This window comes from Strigops habroptila, chromosome Z, assembly GCF_004027225.2.
Source record: "Strigops habroptila isolate Jane chromosome Z, bStrHab1.2.pri, whole genome shotgun sequence".
Classification (NCBI taxonomy): domain Eukaryota; kingdom Metazoa; phylum Chordata; class Aves; order Psittaciformes; family Psittacidae; genus Strigops; species Strigops habroptila.
The window spans coordinates 80,785,969-80,812,917 of NC_044302.2; the positions used below are offsets into that span (position 1 = coordinate 80,785,969).

General features: G+C 39.4%; 1 protein-coding gene across 5 annotated transcripts in view; it reads right to left on the reverse strand.

Moving 5' to 3' along the window:
- Positions 1 to 26,949, reverse strand: part of ZSWIM6 (zinc finger SWIM-type containing 6) — a 116,598-nt gene that overhangs the window by 5,447 nt on the left and 84,202 nt on the right. For 4 of the 5 annotated variants that reach the window (XM_030471415.1, XM_030471417.1, XM_030471419.1 and 1 more), the window contains 8 exons: positions 20,597 to 20,776; positions 18,855 to 19,031; positions 18,417 to 18,563; positions 15,491 to 15,637; positions 13,064 to 13,324; positions 9,766 to 9,901; positions 4,745 to 4,902; positions 4,049 to 4,212 (listed from right to left, as the gene is read on the reverse strand). In XM_030471415.1, coding sequence (XP_030327275.1) covers positions 4,049 to 4,212; positions 4,745 to 4,902; positions 9,766 to 9,901; positions 13,064 to 13,324; positions 15,491 to 15,637; positions 18,417 to 18,563; positions 18,855 to 19,031; positions 20,597 to 20,776 — 1,370 coding nt within the window. The remainder of the gene's footprint in view (positions 1 to 4,048; positions 4,213 to 4,744; positions 4,903 to 9,765; positions 9,902 to 13,063; positions 13,325 to 15,490; positions 15,638 to 18,416; positions 18,564 to 18,854; positions 19,032 to 20,596; positions 20,777 to 26,949) is intronic. The other variant, XM_030471416.1, reaches the window with a different exon arrangement.

Below are 26,949 nucleotides of genomic sequence, written 5' to 3' on the forward strand. Positions count from 1 at the left end.
GCTCAACTCTCGTTGGACAAAGTCACCCCTTTAATTATTCCTTCATCTGCATTTCTTTTCATTGACTTCAACAATACAGACAGGAGTTAGTGTACTGTGGTTTGACTGGCTGCTTATTCAGCAAAGATGTATATACACAATTGAAGGTACATCCAGGTATTATTAAGAAGTCTTCCACAGTGATTTCTCTCTCTGAACAAGGAGTGCTTGCAAAGAAATTCCATCGTAAAACCATCAGAATCCTAGAAAAAGGACTTTGATTGTAGCGCCCGTATTTTACATCGCTTGTGGTTATTGTCTATACTGTTTCTTAAAACATGGGAAGATTTGTTTATTCAGAAAAACAAACACTGCATGGAAATTGCATGTAAAGCTACCTGGACAGATCCCACAGATACCTAGATGAAGAAAGCAAGTAGCTTTCCCCTTAGAATATCAGTGATCATACTATGGTATTACTGTTTGTAGCATTTAAATAAACAGCATAATAGGTCAACTCTAGAGGTCTCAGCCACGATCTTTACACATTAAACTCGATAAATGCACTCACAAACCAGCTTGGAGTCAGCAGCGTTTGTAAGAGCGTTCTCAACACATATCCCCTCTCAATCCTAAGGTTACTTCAAAGTGGCATGTAGCCCTCTCATGTATGTCACTCTTGCCACCTCCTTCGGTCCTATGCGGTAGATAGGATAATTAAGATGACGGCAAGATTGCTGAGGAGCACAAATGCACAGATGATCTTTAAGAAGTTTGGTTTAAGCAACCACGAGTGGTTCCAAGCTGGCCTCCAAAAATTTCCACATTGAGACCCTGATGACTGGTTGTACATACCACCCAAAGCTACAGGACAAGGCCAGCTTTCTTGGCCTCAGACACTGGGGTATCATTTTGACTAAACACTAATGTAAGTGCTAGATTGGAGAATAGCATTTTGAAAGAAAGAAAACTATCTGTAAGGAGCAACCCAACACATTTTAAACTGCGAAAATATGGCTAAGGTAAATCATAAAACCAATCTTTGCTTGAAGTCCTTCTGGAAGAAAAACAGGCAGCCCCAAGTTAAAATGCTTTAAAGTGTAACTATCTGTCCTATAACATCCATCAAAGGTAAGGAGTCTAGGTGACTTCCTGTATGGATGCACACACATATTGAAGGCTAGCATTCTTCTAATATCCATGACGAATTTTCAGCTTCGCCCAGGTAGAGTGAATCCAAGAGAAAATACCCAGTTATGGTCCGAATTTTGCTACTGGTGAGGGAGGAAATAAGGTAAAAACCAAATCCAAACAATGGTGTGAATGATGACTTCTCTGAAAGTCTTCTCTGATGACTTTCCTCACTGTGATGCTCTGTAGAAGGATCAGCAGTTACAAGAACTTTCAGCATGTGCAGTGTTGCCGTAACAATAACTCCAGTGTAGACAGTCCTACCTTGGGAGCAAAACCCAATACCATATATAGTTTCTTGACATGGGAAAGTTTCTTGATGAATTATTCTGGAATTAGGTTTCTTTCATTTGATTAACCTGACAAGCTGAGAACAGCAAGACAAGGACCCTTTACTGATAAAACCCCAAAGATTTCAAATAAAGTGTGTACTGACGTCCTGACCAAGGAAGATCTGAAGTTAATTTATACTGTAGCACACATAGCCAAAGAACTATTTCACTTTTGCTGAATATATTCTAGAGCTACCTCTTCCTAAAAGGGAGTTGCACATCTATCAAGATAGATCTGTGCCATCAGTTGAAGAAAACTTCTCAAAAAGTCAGGAAGTCTCTAATGACAAGAGGCCCCTGTGAATTGCACAGTTTATCTGAAAACTAAGCCCTCTTCCACACAGAGTAACTTTGCCTTTGTCTTGATGGATCTTTATAAGAATTTTTTACAAAGGAACAGAAGATCTCACCCCCCATAATAGATAAAAAAATGGACAACCAACCATTAGCTTCCACTCCAATGCAAAACCTCTTCATTATGCACATTGGAAGGAGGTTTATTTATTCATTCACTCACAGGTTTTGGGGCACAAAGGACACCACTTGCCAAATACAGCAGTTCCACAAGCAGTACCTGTTTGCCTATGTGCAGTAATAGCTACTTGCACTGGCACAGCATACAACAAGCAAACAGAGGAACAGAACTTCTCCCGTACCTGCTGATGTTACAGCATCTGTACCGGTAAGGTTCTGAGGAACAGAATATAACCGAGATGCTTCATGCCCCTTTGGCCATGCTGATGACCTCTTTACACAGCCAGTTCAAAAGCCTTCCTCCTGCTGAAACACAGATATGCTGCCACTGGGCATAGTGAGAAGGAACCAAGGAGCACTCCCAAATCTAGGAGTATATATGAGACTTTTCTGTCACAGAGATCACAGTGACAGAGTTGTGAAATTATTGGTATCATCCTCTCAACCCAACCAGGCCAAATTGTCATTGCTCTGGCTGTGGCAGGACAACATATCTGCGAGGACACTGCTGTTTAGGTTACCACATGAGGGGATAGTTTTCCAGGGCACATAAACATGTAACTAGGCAGATACTAGATAGTGAATACAGACAATCTAATTGCCATGAAGTTAGGGAGGGGGGCAGGAAGGAGGAAAGCATCTGTAGACTACAAAACAGTGCTGACACTAAGGTTTTGCAGAAGAAGTGTCACTGCAGAAATCTACACAGCTGTGAGTTACTACCAAAAAACTGCTATGCATCTTCCTTCTGGAAAGTAAACTACCTTTAAGATTATTAAAGCACCTTCATAAGCTTGGGACACAATAGTGGACAAGTTCTACACCAGTTTGTTCCAGACCCTGAGACTGAGGAGAAAATATGGGCTTATGGTGTTTCTTTCTTTCACTAGATCTCACTGAGGACATTCTGATGATAGCATTAACCACAAAGGAGCATCCATGAGTACAATGATATCCAAAGTGTGCTGCTGCCACTGAAAGATACTTGGTGAATGCTTGAGGTGACACACAGGTCACACAATGATCTTTCTCTCTCTCTCTCTCAAGTAAACAAACATTTCAGGCAGAACCATGCCAAGATATGAAGAAAAAAACCCCCAAACAGATACATATATACACACACCAGATCTCCACAGCAACCTTGGGAATATGAAAGGCTAACAAAGCACACAGAATCTCAGCTCTGTCATTAAAGACTTCAGCTTCTGAATGTCTAAATAGGCAATTAGTACTTTCCTTTGGCATGAGGAGCAAGTGGGATAATATCTTTTCCCCAGAAGTCTTTGGAGCTTTGTTTACTGAAGCAAAGTAATAAAAATCAAAGATCTGAAAACCTTTTTTTTTTCCTATGAAAAAGACCATGCAGAAGGCTGAAGAGATTTATTTTTGTTGATACGAACTGTGTAAACTCCAAGATTGATCCATGTCAGACAATATTATGCTAGATACCCAAAACTTAGCTGTCTCCTTTTAGCTTGCAAAGTCTCTCCTAAGAGCCTGAAAACTGATCTGAGGTTCTTGTACACCTCAAGCTCAGTCTGACCCACCTGATCATCCCACAGCTTGTGGAGTATAGATTTTGATGAAGAAGTGAGAGAGCTGCTGTTAGCATAGTTTGCCTTAGAAATAGGTCATTATGGTTGACGTTGGCATTCTCTAGTAATTCAACAAGCACCTACCAAATCTCATTCAGGGGAAAGGAAGGGAATGAATAGCAAGAAACTCCTGAAGGCCATGCAGAAAATATAGTGCATTTCTGGCAAACAGAATAATTTTGCTTTCTACCCAGCCATATACTCTTGAACCCGTTGCACTGGTCCCCTCTCACCCCTGAACAGAAGAGTGCCCTGCAGCCAGCTGCTCCCAGCTCTCCCACCTGAACAGCACAAAGGGGCTGCGCACACCTTTGGTCTGTGTTTACCTCATCATTGAGCTTTGTAACAGAAAACAGAATCTAAAAACTCCAGACAAATCCCAAAGAGGGTATGGTCCTCTGTGCTTTAAAGCTATACCTACCAACACTGCGCCAAATTCCTTTCTTCTACTGTAATAATAACGAACGAGGGAAATACCTGAAGGCCCAACTCCAGAGAAACTTTCAGAAGAGTGATGTCTGGCAAGCTGTCCATGAGTGTTGCTATTTTAAATGCATCCTGGGCAAGTTTGAAGATGTGTGATGAGGAGTGGATATTTTTCTGGATGGATTCTAACACTGTTTCCAGTCTCCGAACATCACCTGCAAGGCATAAACAGTGTCACCAAAACGGAACAAGCTCCCAAAATGTCCAGAGATGCATTATAATTGAGCCTGCCGTTGCTATGCAATAGTATGATGTTTCAATTATACACACTTTGTTTTTAGAAACCTTCCATAATTAAATCACATGTGAACAAAAGATACAAGAAAGCACAAACTCCCCTAGTGCCTGATGATGTTAGTGCAGTACATGGCCAAAAGTCATCCTGATTTGTGAATTTTAGAAGTGATTTGTCCACTCTTGGGTCTCTCTGTCTACATCATATGTCAGAAGAACAAAAAGCTGTCTCATCAACCTCAAATCAAGGTCATCTGGCTGCCATCTAGCCAGCTTAAAACTACTTTGCTAGAAAATTAAGTAGCAGGTTTAAGCCAGTTCAGTTTGTTGCACCCATTTCAAGTTCCTGACAGATTGCAATTTGGATTCCTAAACACAAGTTTTATGATCTGTTTACTCCATGCAATATTAAAAGCACACAGTTAGTTGAGTACGTAACTGACAGCAATGTACCTTTGGCTGCTGTTAGCATGGTTGATGCCAGTTCACACTGCTGGGATTCAATGTGACTTAGGGTGAACCAGCGGGGATACCGGTTTGGAACAACTGATGCAATATGGTGCGGGCGGGACATGTCTCCCGAAGGAGCTGTAGATTCCAATACTAACAACCTGAAATAAGGAAGAAATTCTCTTTCATTAAATCATTATTACATTAGGTTACTCATAAGCAAAACTAAAGCTGCCACGACACTTAACCTTGTTTACAAAATGGGCCTTTTCGTTGTTCTTGGGGAATCTTAGAAGTCCATTTGCCAAAGCTGCCTACATCAGTGGGCATCTGCAGCAATTCACAGGACAATTAAGTCACCTATTAGCCAAGGCAGCAGAGACTTTCTGCATCATGCACAGAGCTGAAGCTTTTCTCCCTGCCTTTTTTGTCACCGAACCACAGCCCTCAGGAAGGAAAGTAGAGTAGTTCTACACTATACTGAGAACATGTGAATATTTTTCAGTATTTGGAACATTTTTTCTTCAAAGTAAGGGAGAGGAATATTCAACAAGTCATTTGGATTTTCACTTCACAATAAATTGAGATGTTCACAATAAATTGAGATGTGAATTTATGTTCAAAAAGGGCATTTTACAGTTCTACTGTAAATGACTACTTTTTGAACTCCTTAAATTTCAGTCTACCAACATTTTATAATGCACCATAATCTGATGTTAGGGTCCCAAACAGCCATGACAAAGTTTCCTTTGAAGTTATTTTTCAGACTCTATTTCCTAATCCTGAAGAAAGAAATTTCTTCGAGTATGTGTGACTCTACAACAGTCTTATCCACCAAGGAGAACCCATACTTAGAAAATTAAAATTAATGTGTTTGCTCTTGACTACTGTAACACAAGTGACAGCCCACAACAGAGACTCAGTTACAATACACTAGATACAGCTAGTATACTAGATACTATATACATGCCAATGCAAAAAAGTAAGAATGAACAAAAATAGGCATTTTTATTCAATACAATTCAGCATAATTTCAAAATATAAATGGTTAATGAGACATTAAATGAAAGTAATAAGGCAATATCCAGAAGAAAAGCCTTTCCAGTGCTTAGCTTCTTCATCAGAGTTAACATCCGAGTTCTGTTTCTACCAGCTTTCATGTGCAAGTTATTTTCTAGCAGGATGTCACCTGGGAGGACAAAGGAAATTGGATCTCTTCTGTCAATAAAATTGTAAGTACTGAATACTGAAAATCCAATGCATTGTGACTTTCCATGATAGAATATTTTTTATGGAATAAGCTCATTTAAATGTAAGTTACAATTGCTTGCACTCAAACGAATATTTAAGTTCTTTAAGCAACTGGAATGCAAGTCTTTTTTTCTCAGTAAGGTATTTTTAAGTTCCGTCAGTTTTCTGTAGTTTTCTGAAGCATATGAGAATATCTTAAAGAATTCTCTGAGAAAGGTAAAGTTAAATATATGGGAGGGTATCTAGCAGGTGCATATAAATAAAATACGCCACGCAAATAACTATCAGCAGGTTATATAAACATTTTCAGATACATGTATATGCATGCTAATATGAGAAAAGAGGCTCTACTTTCAATTTGTATTGAGTCAAATCTCTAGTACCACTGAGATACTTCTTTATATACCTATATATACATAAAAATAAAATACAGATAAACTCTTCAGCTGATTTTTTTCCAAGCAGAGGGAGACAGTGGGGGAGAGATGCGCTATTAGATGGTTTCAATAAACAGTAAAAATCCCACTACTTAATGCAAAAAGGGATTATTAGGTTATGAGTAACAGTAAATAGACTAAAACCATGAAAGAAAGAGGCTGTTTTGGGGAAATCTTTTGTCACTTTGAATTTCATTGCCAGCTTTTATGTTCTTTTGCTGTGAAAAGAAATGCTGTTGTGAATTGGTGGCTTTCATGCAGTTTTGGCAAGATTAGGGAACATCAGAACAAGTACAAGCAGATTTAGCATTCCTCACTTCCTCCCTCCCCCCCTTTCAAACACCAATTATTTAGCTAGGTTTTAGCAAAGCTACCTTGTGATTAAACATCACTATTAAAGTCTGGCTCTCAAAGCCTGGGTGAAATTCAGGCTTAAGAAGGTATCAGCCAAACTAAGCCAAATATTCAAGTTCAGATTCCAAGTGAGCAGTCAACTAGGTCACTGCAGATCCACATTCTCCAAGACTCTGCTACATATGTTTCAGCGCTGCAAGCAGAGAACTGCAGACAGAAGTGACCATCAAGGATAGCACAACCTTATCCTTGCAGACCTGAGGTGTATGCATGAAAAGATTTATGGTCTCAGCTTTCACTGATTTCATACTGAGCGTTCCACACACTAAAACAGGATTCAAAAACCAGAACAGCAACAGATGATTTCTGAATACAGAGAAGTAAAATACTACAGTGCTGCCATCATGGGTCACTGACCCGTGTAGACTGACGCTAAACACTTAGGTCTGGAAAGCAACTAGCGAGGGTCTTGGGAAGTTGACTTCTTTAATAACTGACGAAGTGAAGAAAGAAATATGCTCCACTTCCAAAAGTGTGAGCAACTGCACAGATTTCTATGCAGCACCCTTACTAAATTCCACATGAGATTTTTGACCTTTTCCTTTTGCTGTTTCCTCCCCGCCATGGAAGAAAGATGCTTGAGTTTTTCTCTTCTGTCCCATTCAGCCTCACAACCATGAGACAGACACTCAATCTTCATGTCTGTTTTTTTCTTCCCCCCTCAAGGTAGTACTAAGTTACTCTTTCATTTGGTTTGTATTTGGACTCCTATACACATTGAACTATAACTTTGGTGCAAATGAAAAGAGAAACCAACCTTCTTCAGGAGAATTTGAAAAGTGCTAAGGAATGCAGACAAATATAGAAGGTTTCTAAATCTGCCATCACCACCGTTCAAGACAGCAGTCCACATTTCTGAAGAGCACCAAATACCAAAATACAGAAGGACTGATTATTGTCTAGTACTGAACTCTCATCAGGCTTATGAAGTGATGACAAAAGGGCTTGGAGAACAGCGCCAATTATGATGTCTCCTGTAACTTTAGCAGATGGAAACAGACAACTCTTTCTTATACTGGTCTGTTTGAAAAGTAACTTCATTGGCTGAGATGACAGCTTCATACCAAAAGATTGCTAGAACTGCCCATGACTAACCGGAGATTTCATCATTTGGATTTTTCAGTTTCTTGCTTGTTTTTCCAGTTGAGAAAGGAAACTTCCAGAAAAGAAGTTTTCTGGGGAAAGCCCTAGTCCTTCTTCAAAAGGAATGGCATGCTGCTGTCACATTCACTGAAGTGTTCAGTGCACTGTGCAAAGCTGCTGATGGATGCCTACTCCAGCATGAAACCTACTTTCAGCATCATGGTTTCAGTAGGTTAAGGAGGAAAACTCCACACAAACAATCTCTGAGGAACACTTTAAGGTAGTAACTGAAAATAAATAGAAGGGCAGAGTCTACTTCATAAAATTGATCTTTTCATCTAAAAATAAAACCCACGAAACAACCAACAAATAACCAACAAAAAAACAACACCCCCCCCCAAAAAAACCAACCAAAAACCCCCCTCACCACATTTTGTACTATTTTACTGATCTGGTATGATCAGGGTTATTAATGCACTTAACTTGTGATAAAATAAAGAGGGGTGTACTCTGATGGCCCAGACAGCTTACTGATCATACATTTGAATGTTTTCAATCATTCATCAATAATGCATTTTGTCTTCTCAATCTATCTTCTAAAATGCTAATCATAAGCAGCAAGTACACAAGGTCACTCTTCATAGTTCTCAGATTTCTTCCGTAACATCCGTTACTAGAAATTCTTGGTAGGCATAAAAAGACAGGCTAAGCGGACTTTTAGCCTGACCTGACAGTAGCTATGTTTTGGTCTTATGCATTCCCTCCCGTTTAGTCCTTTGATCACAGATTTTTTTATTCTTTTTTTTTTTTGAGGAACTAGCTCCAGAATACACACCTGCGAACCATTAAGACACAACTTGTCTGACAAAGCTAGATACTACTTATGTGGATAGTGTGTCCTTCAATCACTGTGCAATCATTCTTGAAAATAATGACCAGGAAAACCCAACCCTTTTTTTTTTTTTCCTTTAATCTGGAACTTGATTGCTCTGAGTATTCAGTTGTGGATATTCTTTGTCAACCATCAACTACAAGGTTCTTGACAGTGACCACACGATTCAGGCAGGAACAGTTTCTTCCCTGCACTTTAGATGGACGACAGATTTATTGCTGATCATTGAGGGTCTTGAAACTTCCTTTAAAAGAAATTTCTTAGCCACCATTACCAATCATCTGGCCTGCCTTAAGATAAAGCCAGCACACACTGAGCACTCCCTGAGAATCATCTTTTTCCTGATTACTGAAGATACATAGGATGCAAGTCAGACATTTTGTTGTCAGATGACATACTCTATTTAAACCCCAACATTCACCCAGATGTGGACATGACTGCTTTGTTATGAAACACAAGAAAAGAATACTGGCTCATACCCCATGCTATGGTTTCAAATTTATCATTGAGGGTTAATTTGTAAAGAATGCCAGTGGAACAAATAGTCCTACCGAACCGGCTAAGCAGCAGATGATTCTGAGACTGCTGCTGCTGTGACTCTTTCTCATTTCCTCGCCAATACCACCACACACACATACACAACTGCATGGGTGAGAGAACACATATGCTTTAGCTGCCACTGTTTAACACAAACCCATGTGCCCCGAGAGTGGGATTCTAGAAGGATTTGTAACAAAGAATGCTTTTTTATGGTTGCAGATAAGCACTAATTGTACATTTACAATGATTATACTGTAGTTACTAGAGACACCAACTGCTTTTACAGATGACAACCAAAAGAATGCTTCTTTTAGAAAAAAAGACTACATCTTGATTAACAAGCTTTTTCTCCTTTCCCAACTGCTACTGCTACTTGTGCTCCTTCTAGATAACTTGGAAATACATACCGCATGGCTCTCAGTGCAGTTTTGTATGCCAGTTCAGCATCATGAGGTAGGAGAGAGGTGAAGAGATACTTGGCAAATGTGTGCATTGGAACGCTCTCTCGATGGATGACTTCACCTAAACCACTATACGGTCCAGCTGCAGGAAACAGAAAGAGAATGTCCATCTTTACATACTGCTAAAACCAACTTACAGACCTTTAAAAATTCACTGTATCTTCATTTACAATGAAGATATAGTTATAGGTATATAGGTATTCAGAGCAGAGTTTGCTGTACAGAAGGTAAATTTATATCGCTCTTTCTGTGAAATATATTACAAATATATCACATATATACAGTGTATTACAAGTATATTAAATACCACATTCTCTGAGAAAAGACAGACTGCAAATTGTATAGTACCAAGCAGACTACCAGTGTGCATACAAATGACAGAATGATTCCAGTGCTCCATGGGGCTCACTCAGCAAGCCTATGGTATGCAAAAGTTGAAAGTGATAACCCTAGCCTTGCCTCCACATAGCTACATTGTGCACATGAACCCCTATGCACCCTGTTGCTGCATGACTGCTTTATCACAAATCCACCAGAAAAAAAAAAAAACCAAAAAACCCAAAGAGTGATTACAGTGAATTAAATGTGTATCTTTAATTGAAGCTACATGGCCAATCACCACAGCAGCACCTAATCCCTATTGATGTCTCACTTGACATTAGGCATTTAAATAACCCTTTAGTCTGGACTTGGCCTCCAGAGAAGACTAGGTGAGCTCTTGCACCAAAGCTGGTTTTGTGAGTCCGTTACAGCCACATAATCTTAAAAATTGTATTTGTCGTAGGAAAACTATACCCACTGTTGGAGCAATGGATCTTGCTCATACTCAGCGTAACCAGTGCAGTATTTCAACTTCGTAGCAGCAGCATCAAGACTGACAACAAAAACGTTAGATGCAACTATTTCCTTGCCAAGTTCTGAATGTTCATGGTGCATATGAATCCCATTTCTACAGTTTTCCTGCAACCTTAAGGCTTTTATTCCTATTAATAGGAAAACAATGTCAGCTTTTGACTTCAGCAACTAGAGGTTCAGGCAGTAGATGTTGCGAGATACAGAATAAGAATCTTATATTAAGCATTATTGGACTATTATTGCACAGATAGCAGCCAGTAACCCTAGAAGTTACTACTACTTCTACTAGAGACTCTGACCCACCACACTTGGATGGATGGATGACCTTGTGAGCACACTTCTTTGCTGCAGAGTCATGTGTCATTTAAATTGCTCCCAAAGCAGTTCAAACTAACATGGCCAAGACCGCACTGAAGCAGACGAGGAGAAACTGCCGAGCTGTTTCATCAAAGTTTTTCTCACTAGTGCCGTAGCACAACATGCAAAGATAAAAATCACTAGGCATGAAAAAATTCTGAGCTCCATAGCTGGGCATTTCTGAAGACTGAGGCAGATTAAAAAGAAATGTCAATGAAGATTTAGCAGGTGACAGTGTATCTCAATCATTTAAAATGAAGTTGAAAGCCATTCAAAGCTGGCTGGCATTGCTTCAATGAAAGAAGCCATTTCATGTATGCTTGCCAGTTGGTGGTCCAATCAGAAACACAATTAGGACACGAAGAATACATGACAAAGCATTTATATGAAAATATATTCCACCATTAACTTAGCAGTCAAGCAAAAAATTCGAACAGTTCTTGGAAAACAGTCTTACATTCTGCTTTCCCACGCATTCAAATGGTAGCTACATACAGCATGCATTAATCTGCATTAACAGCATAGAAATCAGCTCAATATTGGATTAAGCTTTCTTTATTATATCTACAGGACTAACTACAAAAATGCAATTGATATGATTAGCATATTAAATCATGCACAGTTTTTCCTCCATGTGAGCTGGCAGTTTCTGCCTAACCTAGAGTACAGAATCATAGAATAGTTAGGGTTGGGAAGGACCTTAAGATCATATAGTTCCAATCCCCCTGCCACTGCATGAAAGCCGGATTTCTCAGCACACTGTAGTACAAGACCATCATTGCATACTGCTCACCATAGCAATTTTGTAGATAGTTGTATTAGCAGAGTTCCTGCTATGCTTATTTATTTACTGCTCTAAGAAAACATTAAAAGAATTTCAGTGATCAAAGTAGTAAACTAGGATTATCAGAGAATACTTTAGAGAAATCCTGCCTTCTCCTCATAAAGCATCCTTACCAGCAAATAGATGCAGCAAATTCATTTTATAATCCATAGGATCCCTGTATGGTGGCTACTAGCTGGATCCAGCAAGCAGCTGTTCTTGTCCAAAGGCTATAAAGCAGCAGTACAGCCACATGACAATGGAAACTCTCCCCACAGTGCGGCTTCTAGGCAGTTTCAATGGCACCCTCATCTTCCATTAAAGAGGAAGTTTTGAAAGACAAATGTCTTACAAAAAGGATGCAAAATCTGACTGCTGTGTAGTAGTCTTCACAACTTACTTAGAGCAACAACACACTCCTCAGCAGCCCTTGAGCAAGCATTCAAAACTTGGACCCTGCCTTTGGATAAATGGTTCCTCTGAAGTTTTTCTCCCATTTAAAAACCTTCGAACCAGAAATACAACCTCAGGACCCTGAGATTACTCTCTGAACAGGAGGCCTAAGTGCTACACACCTTTTTAAGAAAGCTAAGTCAAAAGTATGGACTTTTTTATACAAATCTTATTGGAACACATGGGCTACTTCCCAAACGCAAATTGTTTGTCTTGGTCAAAATTCAGTCACTAGACCAGGCGTTAAGCCTCAATATTTGACTGCATATCAGTTGTATGATACAAACTTCAAAGCCAAGTAATTTTCCTAATTGCCACAAATAAAATGTTACATTTCTGTCCCAGCAATCTTAAGAATTTTCAGAGCTCTTCACTTGGGAACAGAAGTACAGATCTTCACATATTTAGAAAACTGCCAGTCCCTTTTCATGATACAAGAAACACTTAGAATTTTGCTACCTGAGAACTATTGATAACTGATGGCTGTATTTGACTGTGAGCCTGGGTTGTATAATCACAATACTGAGATTATGACATGCAACAAAAGGCTTATAGATCAACTGATGCCTAATCTTTACAGTCATGTGATATCTGAAGAATGTTTGATTTTTATATGAGATTGGAAACAAAATTTTGCTGGAGTTGGGTGTCAAAAAAACATCTAAGTATATAAGGCAGTTTCCACGGGAATACTAGCTGTGTGCTTGTGTAAGTGAAGACAGTTTAAAGAAGCAGTTAGCATCTATATTGAGCTACCTTCTAATAGGAAGACTGCTTGCTTTCGAAAAATCTTCACCAGAGTATCATCCAATTCAATTTCCTGTAGCTTAGAAATGAGCTGCTCCTCATTTCGACAAACCTTCTCTTGTGCATACAAGCCATCTGGCATTATTCGTTGCTGTCCCAGCCCTATCAATGCTACTTCCACAGCCAGCGTCAAATAAGATTCCCCTTCTTCAAAGAACTTGTGTGCAGGCAGGTGGTGGTACTCCAGAGATCTGCATTGCCCCATGTTGTCTGTAAGGGGTGACACAGAAAGAAAAACACATCAGCAAATCATTCCAACCCATAATCTGCTCATAATGCCACATATACAAATGCTTCCTCTGTTAGTATTATTATTTTTTAATTATTTAAAATTACTAGTGCAATCTCAAAATCCAGTGATCCAATTCAAAACATCGCACCCAAATCTACATGGCAGAAATACACAGAACAATTAGATTTTAAATAACCCACTCACGTAAAACTATATGCTTCATTTTTAAATGGAACAATTTAGAGAAAGGCAGTTTCTCCAGCTTTGCATTAATGAGGCCAAAACTGGACAATCCACCCATTTATCTCCTTCAAGCCTTGATGTGTAGGAGGAAGGGAAAGGTGCTTATATACCTGCATAGATTTCAGTTGAAGCTACTACTATTGTGTAAATACAATAAATCAGGGAACTCCACAAGTTTAAAGCATCCTTTGTTTGCGAGAGCTCTTTTCAAGCATTTTATTACTTGTTACAGTTGTATTTATGATAAAATGCTTATTAACACTAGAAGTCCTACTTTTAGTAAAGATTTTATGTAAATTCCACACAGACCAAGTCAGAAATTGCTTTAAAGACTAGTACTGATTCATCTGGCACTTCACAGATACACCATATAACAAAATGCTATTCCAACCTGTAGCAGTTCACAGTCTAATTTGGGAACAAAAAGTTATAATGGACAGTTATGAGGAGACTGACAACTGCAGCAAATGGCAAGGCTGAATGCATTTGGTAGATTGTATATGCATGTATAGGAGGAAGTTACTTTTCAACACACACTGTTTTTATTTCATGGGGTTATTGTGGGTTTTTTGTAATTGCAAGGAACCTGATTTCTAATTTCTTTTTTAATTAAAAGTTCTTCCAGAATTGATGGATATGGGATTAGAAATTTATTGAAGAAAATCTAATTGAATGAAAATAGTTTTGAGGCAAAGCCCCAAGAAGATTGCAGATATGCATATAAAAAAGTTCCAGGTAGAGGGATGAATCCAGTTTCTGCCCACAGAAGTGGTGATAAGGAGCTACTATAGAGGTGAAAAGACTGAGAACAAAGAATTAATCAGTTAAGCTCCTGGGAAGCAAATACTGAAATTAAAATAGGCGTACACAACCTATCTTAAATCATATATCAATACTGCAAAACTACTTTCCAATTCATATCACTTACAGATCATGCATGTTGATCAATTATAAGTGTTTGTCATCAATTTGAAGCATTATGTACACTTGTAGCTAAGAAGTCCAATAATAACATCCTGGGTTGCATTAGCAGGAGTGCTGCCAGCAGGTTGAGGGAGGTGATCCTTCCCCTGCCCTGAACACTACTGAGCCCACACCTGGAGTGCTGTGTCCAGTTGAGGGCTCCCCAGCGCAGGGACATACTGGAGCAGATCCAGCAAGGGGCCACAAAAATGATTAAAAGGACTGCAGCATCTCTCATACAATGACAGTGAGATAAGTGGGATTATTTAGCCTGGAAAAGAGAAGCCTTGGGAGGATCTTACCAAAATGTATAAGTATCTGATGGGAGAATGTGAAACAAGACAGTGCCAGACTCTTCTGAGTGGTATCCTGTGACAGGACAAGACGCAATGGGCACAAACTGAAATACAGGAAACTCCATCCAAGCGTAAGAAAACACCTTTTTCACTGTGAGGGTGGCTGAACACTGTAAGAGGTTGCCCACAGAGTTTGGCCAGTGCTCATTCTTGGAGTTATTCAAAACCCGACTGGACACAGTCCTGAGCAATCTGCTCTAGGTAATGCTCTTCTGAGCAGAGCAGGTGAACTAGATTATCTCCAGAGATGCCTTTCAACCTCAACAATTCTGTGATTCTGTGATTCCCTGCAGTTGCTCAGACAAAGAGGACAGAGCAAGGTATGTGGAGAGAGCTGCTGCAGTGATGTCTTACCTTTTTTATTTCAAGGGTGAAATGCGGCATTGTCTTCAGGAATGAGTAACTGTTAATTTTTTAAGTGCTTTCACACTTTAAACATTTTCTCTCCTTTGTGTTTTCTTAACGAATGCAAATGTGAGTTCTTATACTATAGTAACATTGGCTTTGACACTGAGTCAGAAAGGCAAGACAGAAAAACACCTTCAGTAAATGAAGACATACAGGAGATACGCTTGGCCTTACCCGTGAAGTCTGAGAATCCATGGAAGCTCTCATCATCCACCCTGCAGGCTTCCATCAGGCTACTGAAGAGAGTGCCAATGGGGTCCAACGGGTGTCCCACCCAACCCTCAAGATTTGTTATTGAGGTTACTCCTCTGTGGAGAAGTTCTGTGACAGAAAAGATGGAGTGAGGAGGGAGAGAAAGTAAGTCATGTTAGCCCTTCAAAACAATTTTAAAAGTAGAATTGATTAAAACACGCTTGGTACAGAATTCAAAGTATTTCCAGTAGCTTCTGCTTAGAAGGAGAAAATGTATTTGAGGGTGAATTCATTGCCCTTTGTGAATATGTTAAAAGAGGAAAAGAAAAAGAACAAAGGCCAGACATTTTGAGCACTAGCAAAGTGCATTATGGGTCAAAATTTTCAAATGCAATGTCTTTCGAAATCTCTTATTTGATACTAGTAACTCTTCTGAAAATGTCTGCCGAAACACTACAACAAAGACTTTTTTTTGTAAAACACTCACAACAATTTCTTCACTCCAAAGACACAGTACAATTTTTACATTTTAAGTTAACCCAATGACACTGAAATAAATGAAAATATTCTAAAACATGTCCCAATTTCATAAATAAAATATAAGCTTATCCTGCATCTATTTATTGAAGTAATAAACTCATGATGATAGCTTCTTCTTCAGAAAGAAAAAGAATAAAATGTTTAAATTAGGTGTAAAAGAAAAAAATCGTCTTTTCAGTGGATGAAGTGCATTGTTTGTCATTCTAAAATTCCACTCAGCAGCCCCTTTCACAGATACTTTGTCTTGTAGCCCCCACTAATCATTCGGTTAGAACATGAAAAAATTCTTTAGCACAGTGAATTGAAGGAAGTGTGGTTGTGGTAACAGATGTTAGAGATCCCCCAAATCTCTTTTTTTACTAAGAGTCTTATGGCAACAGCTCCCCTTTGACCAAAGCTCCCAGCTTTTTTCCTCCTAGACACAGGACTGAGCTGTGAGACAGACAACACATTACGGGTGACCATTTAAAAACTATATAAGAGATGTTATGGATGCTTTGTTTTCCGCCTGTTACACATTAACCTGTACCTGCCTTCGCTCTCTCTTGTTCATAAAGTGCCATCTTTCCGAGTAACCATTATCACAGAGCTTTAAAAATCTGCTTCTTACCTATTTAAATGTGTGGAGGTACTAAATGAAACACAGCTACACTGTCAAGAGGATGGGTTTTTTTAAAGAATTCACTAATACGTAATATGAAAAGCAAACAAGTAAATCACTGCCTTGCCAGCAAAGAGCATGTACTAAAGATGAAGAAAAGAAGCAAGTAATATTACCAAAAGGATTAATGACAGTGACTTCTTACTGACTCACTTATGTTCTATTTATTCTATTGTGCCTACTTATGAGCTTCACTTGTGTCATGTCAAACAAAGGCTTCAGTCCTTCAGTCATATAGACTTTTAACTTTAAATCATGCAAGTGGTTCCACGGATGTCAGATCAGTCACATGAATAAAAGTTAAGTAGAAGCATGTGGTGTTTGCTAAACTAACCTAAAGCAGGGCTGGAGCTGCAGAATTCATCTGCTCATAGACAAGACCAGCACATATTGTGGTATTAAAAGAGCATCTTTGAAAAATTCCATACATAAAAGGAATAAAATAAAAAAGCAGCAACAACATACAAACAACAAACTTCTTTGTTTTAGGATGATGGATCACATTCCATACACTTTGTTTTTTAGTTAAAATAGCATGTAGTTGACTGCTATAGAAACTGCTCCTAGGGAAAGGAACTTACGTTAGCAGAAGTACCCAATATCTAGATGCTGCGTTAGCAACTGGGAATGAAAAGGAGCAGTACTACAACTGGCACACTTGCAGGAGACCCTTCACACCTCCCAGAGCGTGAAGGCACACATTCACACACACTGGCATTGCCCCAACCTTCTTACCCCCCAGTCTGAGAAGCTAGAAAAGCCACAAAGCTTTTAAGCAAACACTTGTTAAGGAAAGTTACATTACATGACAAAAACACTTTGCAAATTCTCCTAAGTAATAATACAAAGTGCTTTTAGGTTTTGTTTAAATCTAGGATCTATAACAGTGCTCAAAAAAAACCCAACCCTTGGGTACAATGCATGAGGACACACGTAGTTAAGAGCAGCAATGAAGATCTAAAATAAAATTTGAATTAAGGGATTCTTGTAGCAGCAGAGAAAGTAATTCCAGTCTTTCCATGTGTATTCTTTAACCACAAAGTTCAGTGCAGGATTATTTTGGGTAGGAAGGATCACACGGCATAGAAACTGTATCTGATGGGGTATGTTCCTTCAAAACAAACACCCCAACAAACCCAGGGGTAATGCTCATCAGAGGAATACCACAGAAGGTTTTATGAAAAACAGTGTTTCAAAAAGAAAAATCCACCTCTGCTGAAAAACACTACAATTTTAAGCATTGTTAAGAGACTTCCCTCGAACAAACTGCCAAATTTGATGAAGTGCAGACTTTGCTTCATTGTTACCCCTTAATGCCTACCGAGAAATATATAGTTCAGCTAAATTATATGTCATTATTGTATGTCATTATATATGAAAAAAATATTAAACACCTGATATGCCAAATGCAAAGCTCTGTTTTAAAGCCAGTGAATATTTTCACTGTGTTACCAAAAACCATGACTGGGAGAAAGGCCCCATCATACCAAACATTGAAGAGGGCAGAACAGAGCCCTTGTCCTGCACAGCTCGCAACCCAGCTTACACAAAACCTCTGACATCCAGAATGTGACATTACCACTATCATCAAGAGTCCAAGCCACTTCTTTTGCTTTACTTTCAAAACTGGTTTTCTCATGAAAAGTTCCAGTCTGATGTTATTGTCACCTTGCATGTCGTTTGCCCTTCTCTCTTCCCCACATTTACCTTTCTTCTGAGCCCGGAACATTTCCAGCTGTTTCTGCTGCTGCCTTCTTAGCGTATTAACAACAGCTATTGCTAGCCTCAGTGCTTCTCGTGGGTATCCATGAGATCGTAATGCATCCACCCTTGCACAGGCTGTAGGAACATGTTCTAAAATGGAGACAATAATTGAAGAATAGCAATGCTTCCATGTCTGCAATGGTCTGTTTTGCTAGGCTACTCAAAAGGGCTTTTCTGTTTGGGTTTTTTTGTTGTTGTTGTTTTAAAAACTATGCAAGAGAGACTTCAAGGACTACTTCTGAGCCAGCATTTCAAGGGACCCTCTGTTCTTTTTGCCAGGCTTTTCATTCACCTCCCCACCAGCTCCCCCCCCAAAATAATGCCATAGAAAATGAACAAAGAAGCAAGTCATGGAAACGTCTTTCCGGTTTAGCCACTTACCATGCCAGAGGGGCCACCCCTGAGAGTCAAAGAGTAAGTTTTCAGTGTCGTCATGGTAACAGTAGTTGGAGTATAGGTCACTGCTGATAATGTGCTGTAAGTGGCTGTCCTGCCAGTGCAGATCGCATGCCTCAATGGCTCGAGTGAACACCGTCCGATGTGGCCTGTTCGGTGAATCTGTCATTTGCACAAGTTTAGAAACCTGCATCAGCTTTACTCATTCATATGTGAATCAGTCATTCACAGTATTCTTGTCTTCTGCCTATTCACCACCCCCAACGGACAGCAGCCTGCCTTGCCCCGCTCTGCGCCGAGCAGCCTGCAGATGACATTTCATATCCTACCACTACCCAACAGCTCAAAGTGTGTGCCATTCACTTTGCGTTCAGAGAGATACACAAACCAGCATGGCTGATGGTAAACGTGACTTTGCAGAGGAAACACTAGAGATTAAGGACACTCAACAGCATATATACAAACTCCCATAAAAACAAACTAGAAAGTATATGGTACACAGCTACTCAAGTGTCCCCAGCTTCTTTCCTCCTCAGACCCAGAGCTGCCAGGATGAGGGATGGATAAACAATGCATGAAAGATTTTTCAGAAGTGACATTAACCTTGAGCACTTGTAAAATTTTTGTCATAAACATACAAATACTTTAAAGAAAGTGAGGTACTGAGGCCATGGGACTGACATAATCCTGACTGGACATCTTCCTACAGCAAAATCACGCTGTTGACATGGCACTATGTCTATCATCATTGAGATGCTGTGTCAGAGTAACCACTAGACTGCCCAAGTTGGGCTGAACACCACAAGATACAGAAAGCAAAACACCTCTGTAGGGAGTCATATGCTGAATTAACTTCTGTCCCTGGCTAGCTGAGACATTTAAAAATGAACCACATCTATTTCCTTCAGAGGTCATCTTTCAAGAAAAAGAAACAAGGAAAAACCCATCTAAGTCCAAACCTGCCACCTTCAAAGCACAGATTTTTAACTTTGTAGTAATTATATGAAATACTTATCAGAGTACTGAGGTTTTGAGGACTATGAGGGTTTTTTCCCAGGTAAATATCCTGCACCTTCCCCAGTTATTAGCAAAGCAGCCATCTTTGCTTGAGGCGGACTGCACAAGGCTACTGTCAGATTTGATAACTGCATTTTAGATTAGAAAGCCTGATAGCACGTAAGAAAAGGCACCTCCTCCCGAGGCAGTATTGCCTCTACACCCCCCACACACCTGGCAATGTACACTACGCATACTGAGCACATCCCACAGGTAGCTGCTTTAGTTTCTCACACACTCAAGTTCAATGCAGTTGCAACAGATCCCTCTTTAAATAGGTATCAAAGGCTTTGTAACTGCAAACAAAATGAAAGGTCCAACACCAGAAAGAATATAAGATATAGTCAAGCATAGAAACAACAGGCTTTTACATGACATACTTCCAAGGACATCCAATCTTCATGCAACACGTATTTAGAAGCACCAAGTGAAAAGTTAGAAGGACTAACTAAATGCAAATACTTGCTGTGAAAACACTGCAGCCCCAGCACAGAAACCCCCACCTATTTATCCCTTCTGCAAGGATAGTATTAGTGAAAATAATTTTGGCTGGTCAATCCTCAACAAGAAAGTTACTTGTTCCAGGAAAGAGTGCTGAATTCTGCAAGGCTAGAGTGTATAAGATAGAGGTTATATTATACGTTGCAGTCAGTGCATATGTTTAGGCTCACCTTGGTTAGCATTTGCACCCTGAGGCAAAGCATTGGTTAAATTGGGCAGTTCGTTTCCATGGTTTCCATCTTCCCAGGGACAAACATCCACACTGTTCCATTTTTTCAGCTGTTTTAGCCAACTGGACTTCTGCTCCAACTTGCAGTGGGGATTTAAGACTATACACATCCACAGAGCACCTGATTTTAAAAAAATTGCTAAATTATGTTTTCTATTAAAAATGCAACAGCCGATGACTCATTGCAAACTTCTATACTGTAACACTTTTTCTCCCCTCAAAGGCTACTCTGCTTGCTTCCCAGCTACACCTAACACCAGGCAGAGTGAACTCCTGACACAGGATCTTGGAGCTGGCATGGCCCATCTGAAGCAGTTGAAAGATGGTACCAAGCCAACTTTCTCCATTAAAGGGCATTAAGAGGTCTTTCGTATTAGAAAATCAGAGTTTGCAATGTATGGCTCATCGGACAGGAACATCAGTCAAAAGCAAACAAGAATTCACATAAAGTTACAGCAGGAAATTACCCACGTTTTTCTTCTGATTTTTGTACTACAGGCAAAATGTTGTTTCCTATGAACAAGAACTATGTATCTTTCAGCTTCACGTTACAGGAACCAAAGAAGTGCCTTAGTAAGACATGTATTTTGTAAACATACACTTCCACACTCGGAACCCAGCAGAAGTACTGCTGATAGTATAACTCATTCTCAAACACATCTGGGTCTCAGAGATCCAGTGAACACTGATTTTGCGCAGTCTAATAGGAATAAGATATTTTTACTGCAACTACTTAAGTAATTTGGTTACACAGGAATATTTGTTTTACATTTTCTGTTTATGGAGCCCGAAGGGAAAGCTAATTTGCACTGACATTTCACACATACCATCACTTTGGAACTTGCTCCCTGAAACTATATAGCAGGGCAGGCACTAATACATCAAGGTGTCTAGTAACAATTTTCAAATGGACAGATTTTTCTCTAAATCAGCTGTCCCTTCACCAACATGAACTTTTGACATAAGTATGAAGACATCTGAAAGTGCTGTTTAGCAACAGTTCATTTGTTCATTAAGAACATTCCTAATACACTACAAGAGATTTAGAGAATATGCTTAAACTATGCAACCCTCATGGCAGGCTGAAAAAAAAAAAAAAAAAAGAATAAAAATGCAGCTGGTTCTTCTAGGATAATAATTCTCACATTCGAGTATTCTTTTGCTAGCTAAGAACGTAAAATGGATATGCAGAGCACAGGCCATCCCATTACATTCATTCCTAAAGTAACTCAGCATGTTGGTATGCCACAGCACAACAGCCAGTGGAAACACAGCTTGATCTTTAAGGTTGTAAGTCTCCTGCTATTTAAACCAACATGGAATGGGGACGTAATATCAAAGAGATCTGACCACAACAAAATATGATATGGTACAGTGCAGAGTATCAGAGGGACACTACACTGCAGAGTATTACTGTACAGTAGTCAAATACAGCAAGTTTAGTACAGCAAGTGGGTTTTGTTTTGAAGGGTCTGAAACTTGCCATGGGATTCTTAAATACTTAAATACTTAAATACTTAAATACTATTCTTAAAAACTTCTTTTAAAAATCAAATTATACAACTTTCTTTAGACACACTTGCCAACATACCTCACTCTCCAATCAAATTACAACTAGTTCTTGTTACTAACCATCAATGCATTCAGCACTGTCCAAGACAGGACAACTGTATTCCTTGCAATATTCAAAACAAAACAGAAGATGAGGCATACTGGAAAGCCCCAGTGAATAGTTAACTTGGGCCTAATTATTTATTTTCAAATTCAAGTATCACTTGAGGGCACTAAGGAGACACTGTACCTCTCAGCATTCAACAAAAAAATAGCCCATTTAATACTTTGCAACCAGATTCCCAGTGTTTTCAGACTGAAGCAAAAGCAAAATGGAATAATTTAACTGCATTTGGTAAGTATTTCAATCATCCAGCAAGGCAGAACACACAGTACTAATTATACCATGTCCCTACAGAATGAACGGCCTTTTCTTTTTCCACATCTCAAAACACCACTAGAGGCAAAGGAATTCATTTTTCTTCAGAAGCTCCACTATGCATGTGGTACGTCTAAGAATCATGAGAGGGAAGAAATACGCCAAAGTACCAAAATCCTTTAAAAACTTCTTTGGCTTAAACAGGGAAACTATGTCATACATAACTGCATTGTTAGCAGCCATTGTCTCAGAAAACCAGGCTATTTTTATGCAAATGAAGCACAAGGACAAGTGTATTTTTAATAAACCTCACAAAAACCACTTGAAATTTCAATAGGGCCCAACTGCACCCTGGTCCCAGTGACTTCAGGGCAAGCGGCTTGCACATGAGATCTCGCCCAGCTTTCATGGCTGCTCGATTCCCTGCAGGAAGAGGAGTGTGAGACAAAACTCCCGCACAAGAAGAGAAGGGAACGGAAAGAGCCTCGGGCTCAGCTCCTGTAGTGCTACAAAGGCTACCATCTGGGAGAAGGATGCAGAATGCCAATGACCCCACACTCTTCAGCCTATTTGGGTTTTTTTGGTTTGTGTGGGTTTTTTGGTGGGGGTTTTTTTGGGTTTGGGTTTGGTTTTTTTAGGGGTGGTGGTAATTTTTTTCCTTTTCTTTTTAAATCTCCTCTGGAGTGTGTGCCTTTGCCTGTATTCATATTTCTTCCCCCTCCTGCGCCCTCAGTGCCTTCCCCCTCCCCTGACATCTGCTCCATTCTGGCTCTTTCAATTCACTGGTTCTTGTCCTGCTCCTAGCACTGAAAAAGTCTGAGGAAAATGTTCACTTGTGCTCAGATTTTTACCACATGCCAACTGGGAGGAGCCTGGAGGATACTCTTCCTACTCTATGCTGCTCAGTGGAAGCCTCCCTGAACTGGCCCTTAAACGTCACCACCAACCTGAAAGTTTACACTGGCCTCAAACAAGAGATTCTCTATTTTCTGCCTAATGGTTCACACATGGGGAAACTGCTGACCACGCTTACCCCTTACTACAGATAGGCTTAAGGAATAATGAAGGGCAACTACTTGTAATTTGTCGGGAAAGTATCTAAATCCATTTCCAGTGACTTCAACCTCAAAATGCTGAACTGCTAACTGCTGTTAGCAACAGCCTATGCTCAAAAGAAGTTTCCCAAAACAGAAAATGGCATTCTCAAGTTTACCTGTTTGACTAGATTTAATATCACCCATGCTACCTGCAGTATGAACAAATGTCTCATTAAATAGATAAAAAACCCCAAACCAAAACAACGGAAAACACCCAAAGACCAATAAAACCCAAACCTCAACCAACCAACCACAGAATGTGTTTCTGTTTACATACTAGGTTGTTCTAACCAAGTTCTCTCTCGTCTTCCTGCTCCTTTTCCTCAGGCACCAGATATCTTTTCATAATGGTCCTCAGCAGGCTGACACATCTTCCCTCCCAGCTACATGTTACTAAACCAAAAGTAAACTTCCAATTTTGATCTCTTGACTGTGACCTAACATCTTTCCAATACAAAATTCCTCACAGCACAGTGGCAAAGTGATCACAACCCAATATACAAAAATTTTTCTCACAAAAGGTAATTGGGAAATAAGGCATGCGGTGACTGCAATTTGATATTAATTTCACAAGGGAATGAATATTAGAATTGTCATCTTGCAGTGAGAAATTGCCTATTTTGATTCAACACTAATCCTTTTAACCTGGAAAATGCCAGCTTTGCCAAAACAGACCTGTGATTCAGACAGCCCTCCTCTTGAAAATGCATGGCTGTCTCTCATCTTTAATGTGCCTCACACTACGAAAAAATAGGTTACATTACTGTTATACACAATGCATGCCTTCCTTGTACCTACAAGAGAACATTAGTGTTTCTCAGTAGACACCACTACCTTTGAAGTCATGGGGGAGAAAGGGACAGTGTACGCCTACATTAATTAGGATTTAAATATGCTAATTGAAAAACATTAAGAAGTATTCAGTCACTTTAAAAGTAGATGTTATCATAATTACACATCCTGTCTATGCATGTATTCATGCAGCCAAAGGAAGTGCAAGGAACGTATACAGACTCTCCCCAGAGAATAAGCACTACTTAGTTTTCATAAACCCCATTATATTTTGCTCTTGCCGCAGTAAATGGAAGGTGGTGATGGAAACAGTTTTAGTAGGGTGCTAGGACACTGACCATGACTGAAGATCCAGTGTACAATTCTGTTTGACTGTTTCATTACAGTCTTCCCAAGAAATCTGCTTTTCCTAGAAATATTACTTCCTAGAAATTCCTACCTTGTCATGGCTGCTGTGTAGCTAAGCTTGGGTCAGCATTTCCTCATGTATAACACCTGTGTAATGGCTGAGACTTGTCCTTTACTTTAGAATTTTATATTTAATATACTTTAGATCAATCCATTAATTCACAAAATTAAAATATGCAAAAAACAGATGCATACCTACAGTGACATTTCTTTGTCCCTTCCATCAATGAACATCTCAAAAAATCAAACCCATTAAGCTACCTGGTTAGTAGCATTTGATTATTTCAAAGAAAACGGAGCCAGGTAATCCAGCTGATTCCTGTTGTGCCACAGACAAACCAGCTTCGGCAACTGCTACACACTTGCCACTGCGCCCCATTTGAGCCTTATCAATTCTATTACAAAAGCATCATTTTCCAGCACTGGAAGTGCCAGAATAGAAAAAATTCTAGGAGGCAGAACCTATGACCCCTTTAACTAGATGCGTCAGCAAAGGATTTAAGTGGTTTATATCTGTTTTTTAAACACTGGGACAGCCATTTGGAAACCTCAAAGAAGGCAGTGTGTGGTATTTGTTGCTTCTCAATGGGAAGGACAAGTGCCTCCAGAATGACTGGCAACGCCACCTCCCCTCCTGCAGGCAGGGAGAGAGCTCCGCCAGAACAAAGCATAATCAGGAGTCCCACTGGAGAACACTCCAATTAAACAGTTGCTTTTATGGAATAGTAAAGATAGGCGAAGCACTTCAGTGCTGTTCTCTCCTCGATAAGAACCCCAAGGAAAAGCGCTCTCAGCATTCAGTTGGATCCAAGTTGCAATTTTATTCATAAAAACAATTCCTTAATGAATTCTGGTTTCTCTGTGCAGCCTTAAAAAAAAAAAAAAAAAAAAAAAAAAAAAAAAAAAGAAAAAGCTTTCTATGGGTGCTGTGTTTCTTGGAGAACAGAATGTTTCATTTTGCTCTAATTCATTCTATTACTGAATTAAACTTTGATGTATTGGTCTTGACAAGTGCTTCATACTGATTGTATTGTGTATGATAGTATAATCACTCCCCATGCATTTCACACTAGCTGGCTGATTAATGCAATAGATTACCTGCAGCACTGATGGCAAGAGGGAATCATTGCCCTTCTGCACACTGAACTCTAAACGTGCATTATAGTGGAGATGTAGCCCAGGGACAAAAAAAAAGTGACCAATTTCTTAATTTTCCCTTTCTTGCTGCATACTGCTGCTTCAAGGGTTAAAGGCACATGTGTGTTTGGCTGAAAGGAAATGGGTATTTACATACTGAGATTCTATTCTAAGCTATCATCAGCTACTAGTTCTGATCTCTATGTGCCAACTAACAAAAAACCTCCTGCTCTCATCTTCCTACACTTTTAACTTTCAGCACAATGGAAAAAGGAACTAACTAAGCACTTCCACCATTTTGCATAAGCCTGTTATTCCACGTTATACTTTAAGTTTGCTTTAAAAACTTGCATCTTTGCAGACACTCTGCCATTTGATAGAAGAATTTCATGCAAAAACAGAAATTTGCTTGAAAGGTGCAGTTTACAGTATCACAGCCTAAGACTACAATGTCTCAAAGAGTTATTCAGGATCTGTAACATGCCCTTCTATGCACCTATAGCACCCTATGCACCTAACCACTGTAGTAAGGCATAGGCTATTAGTTTACAAAGCTAGAAGAAAGTATAAAGCACCTGCAAGTGAATCTCCCCGATTTAACTTCCCCAATATTCGCAAAACCATTCATTTGTTCACAAACCATCAATTGAAGGTAAAAGCATTGCTAATACTACCACAAATAGTACAAAAATACTCCTTTAAGAGTATCTTAATATGATTATTAGTTTTAAGTAGTTGGCAATATCTAGTTAGGTGGTGGATAAAGTGCGTTCATGCTCAAAATAGAGATCGGATATTTTAACTGGTAATACACTGAGTAGTCACAGTCTATTTTCAGAGACTGTTAACAATTTCAAGAAGAAAAGTTAATGTGACTAGAAACTATAAATACACTAACTTACCTCTATTTAAATTTATCATTGTGATAAA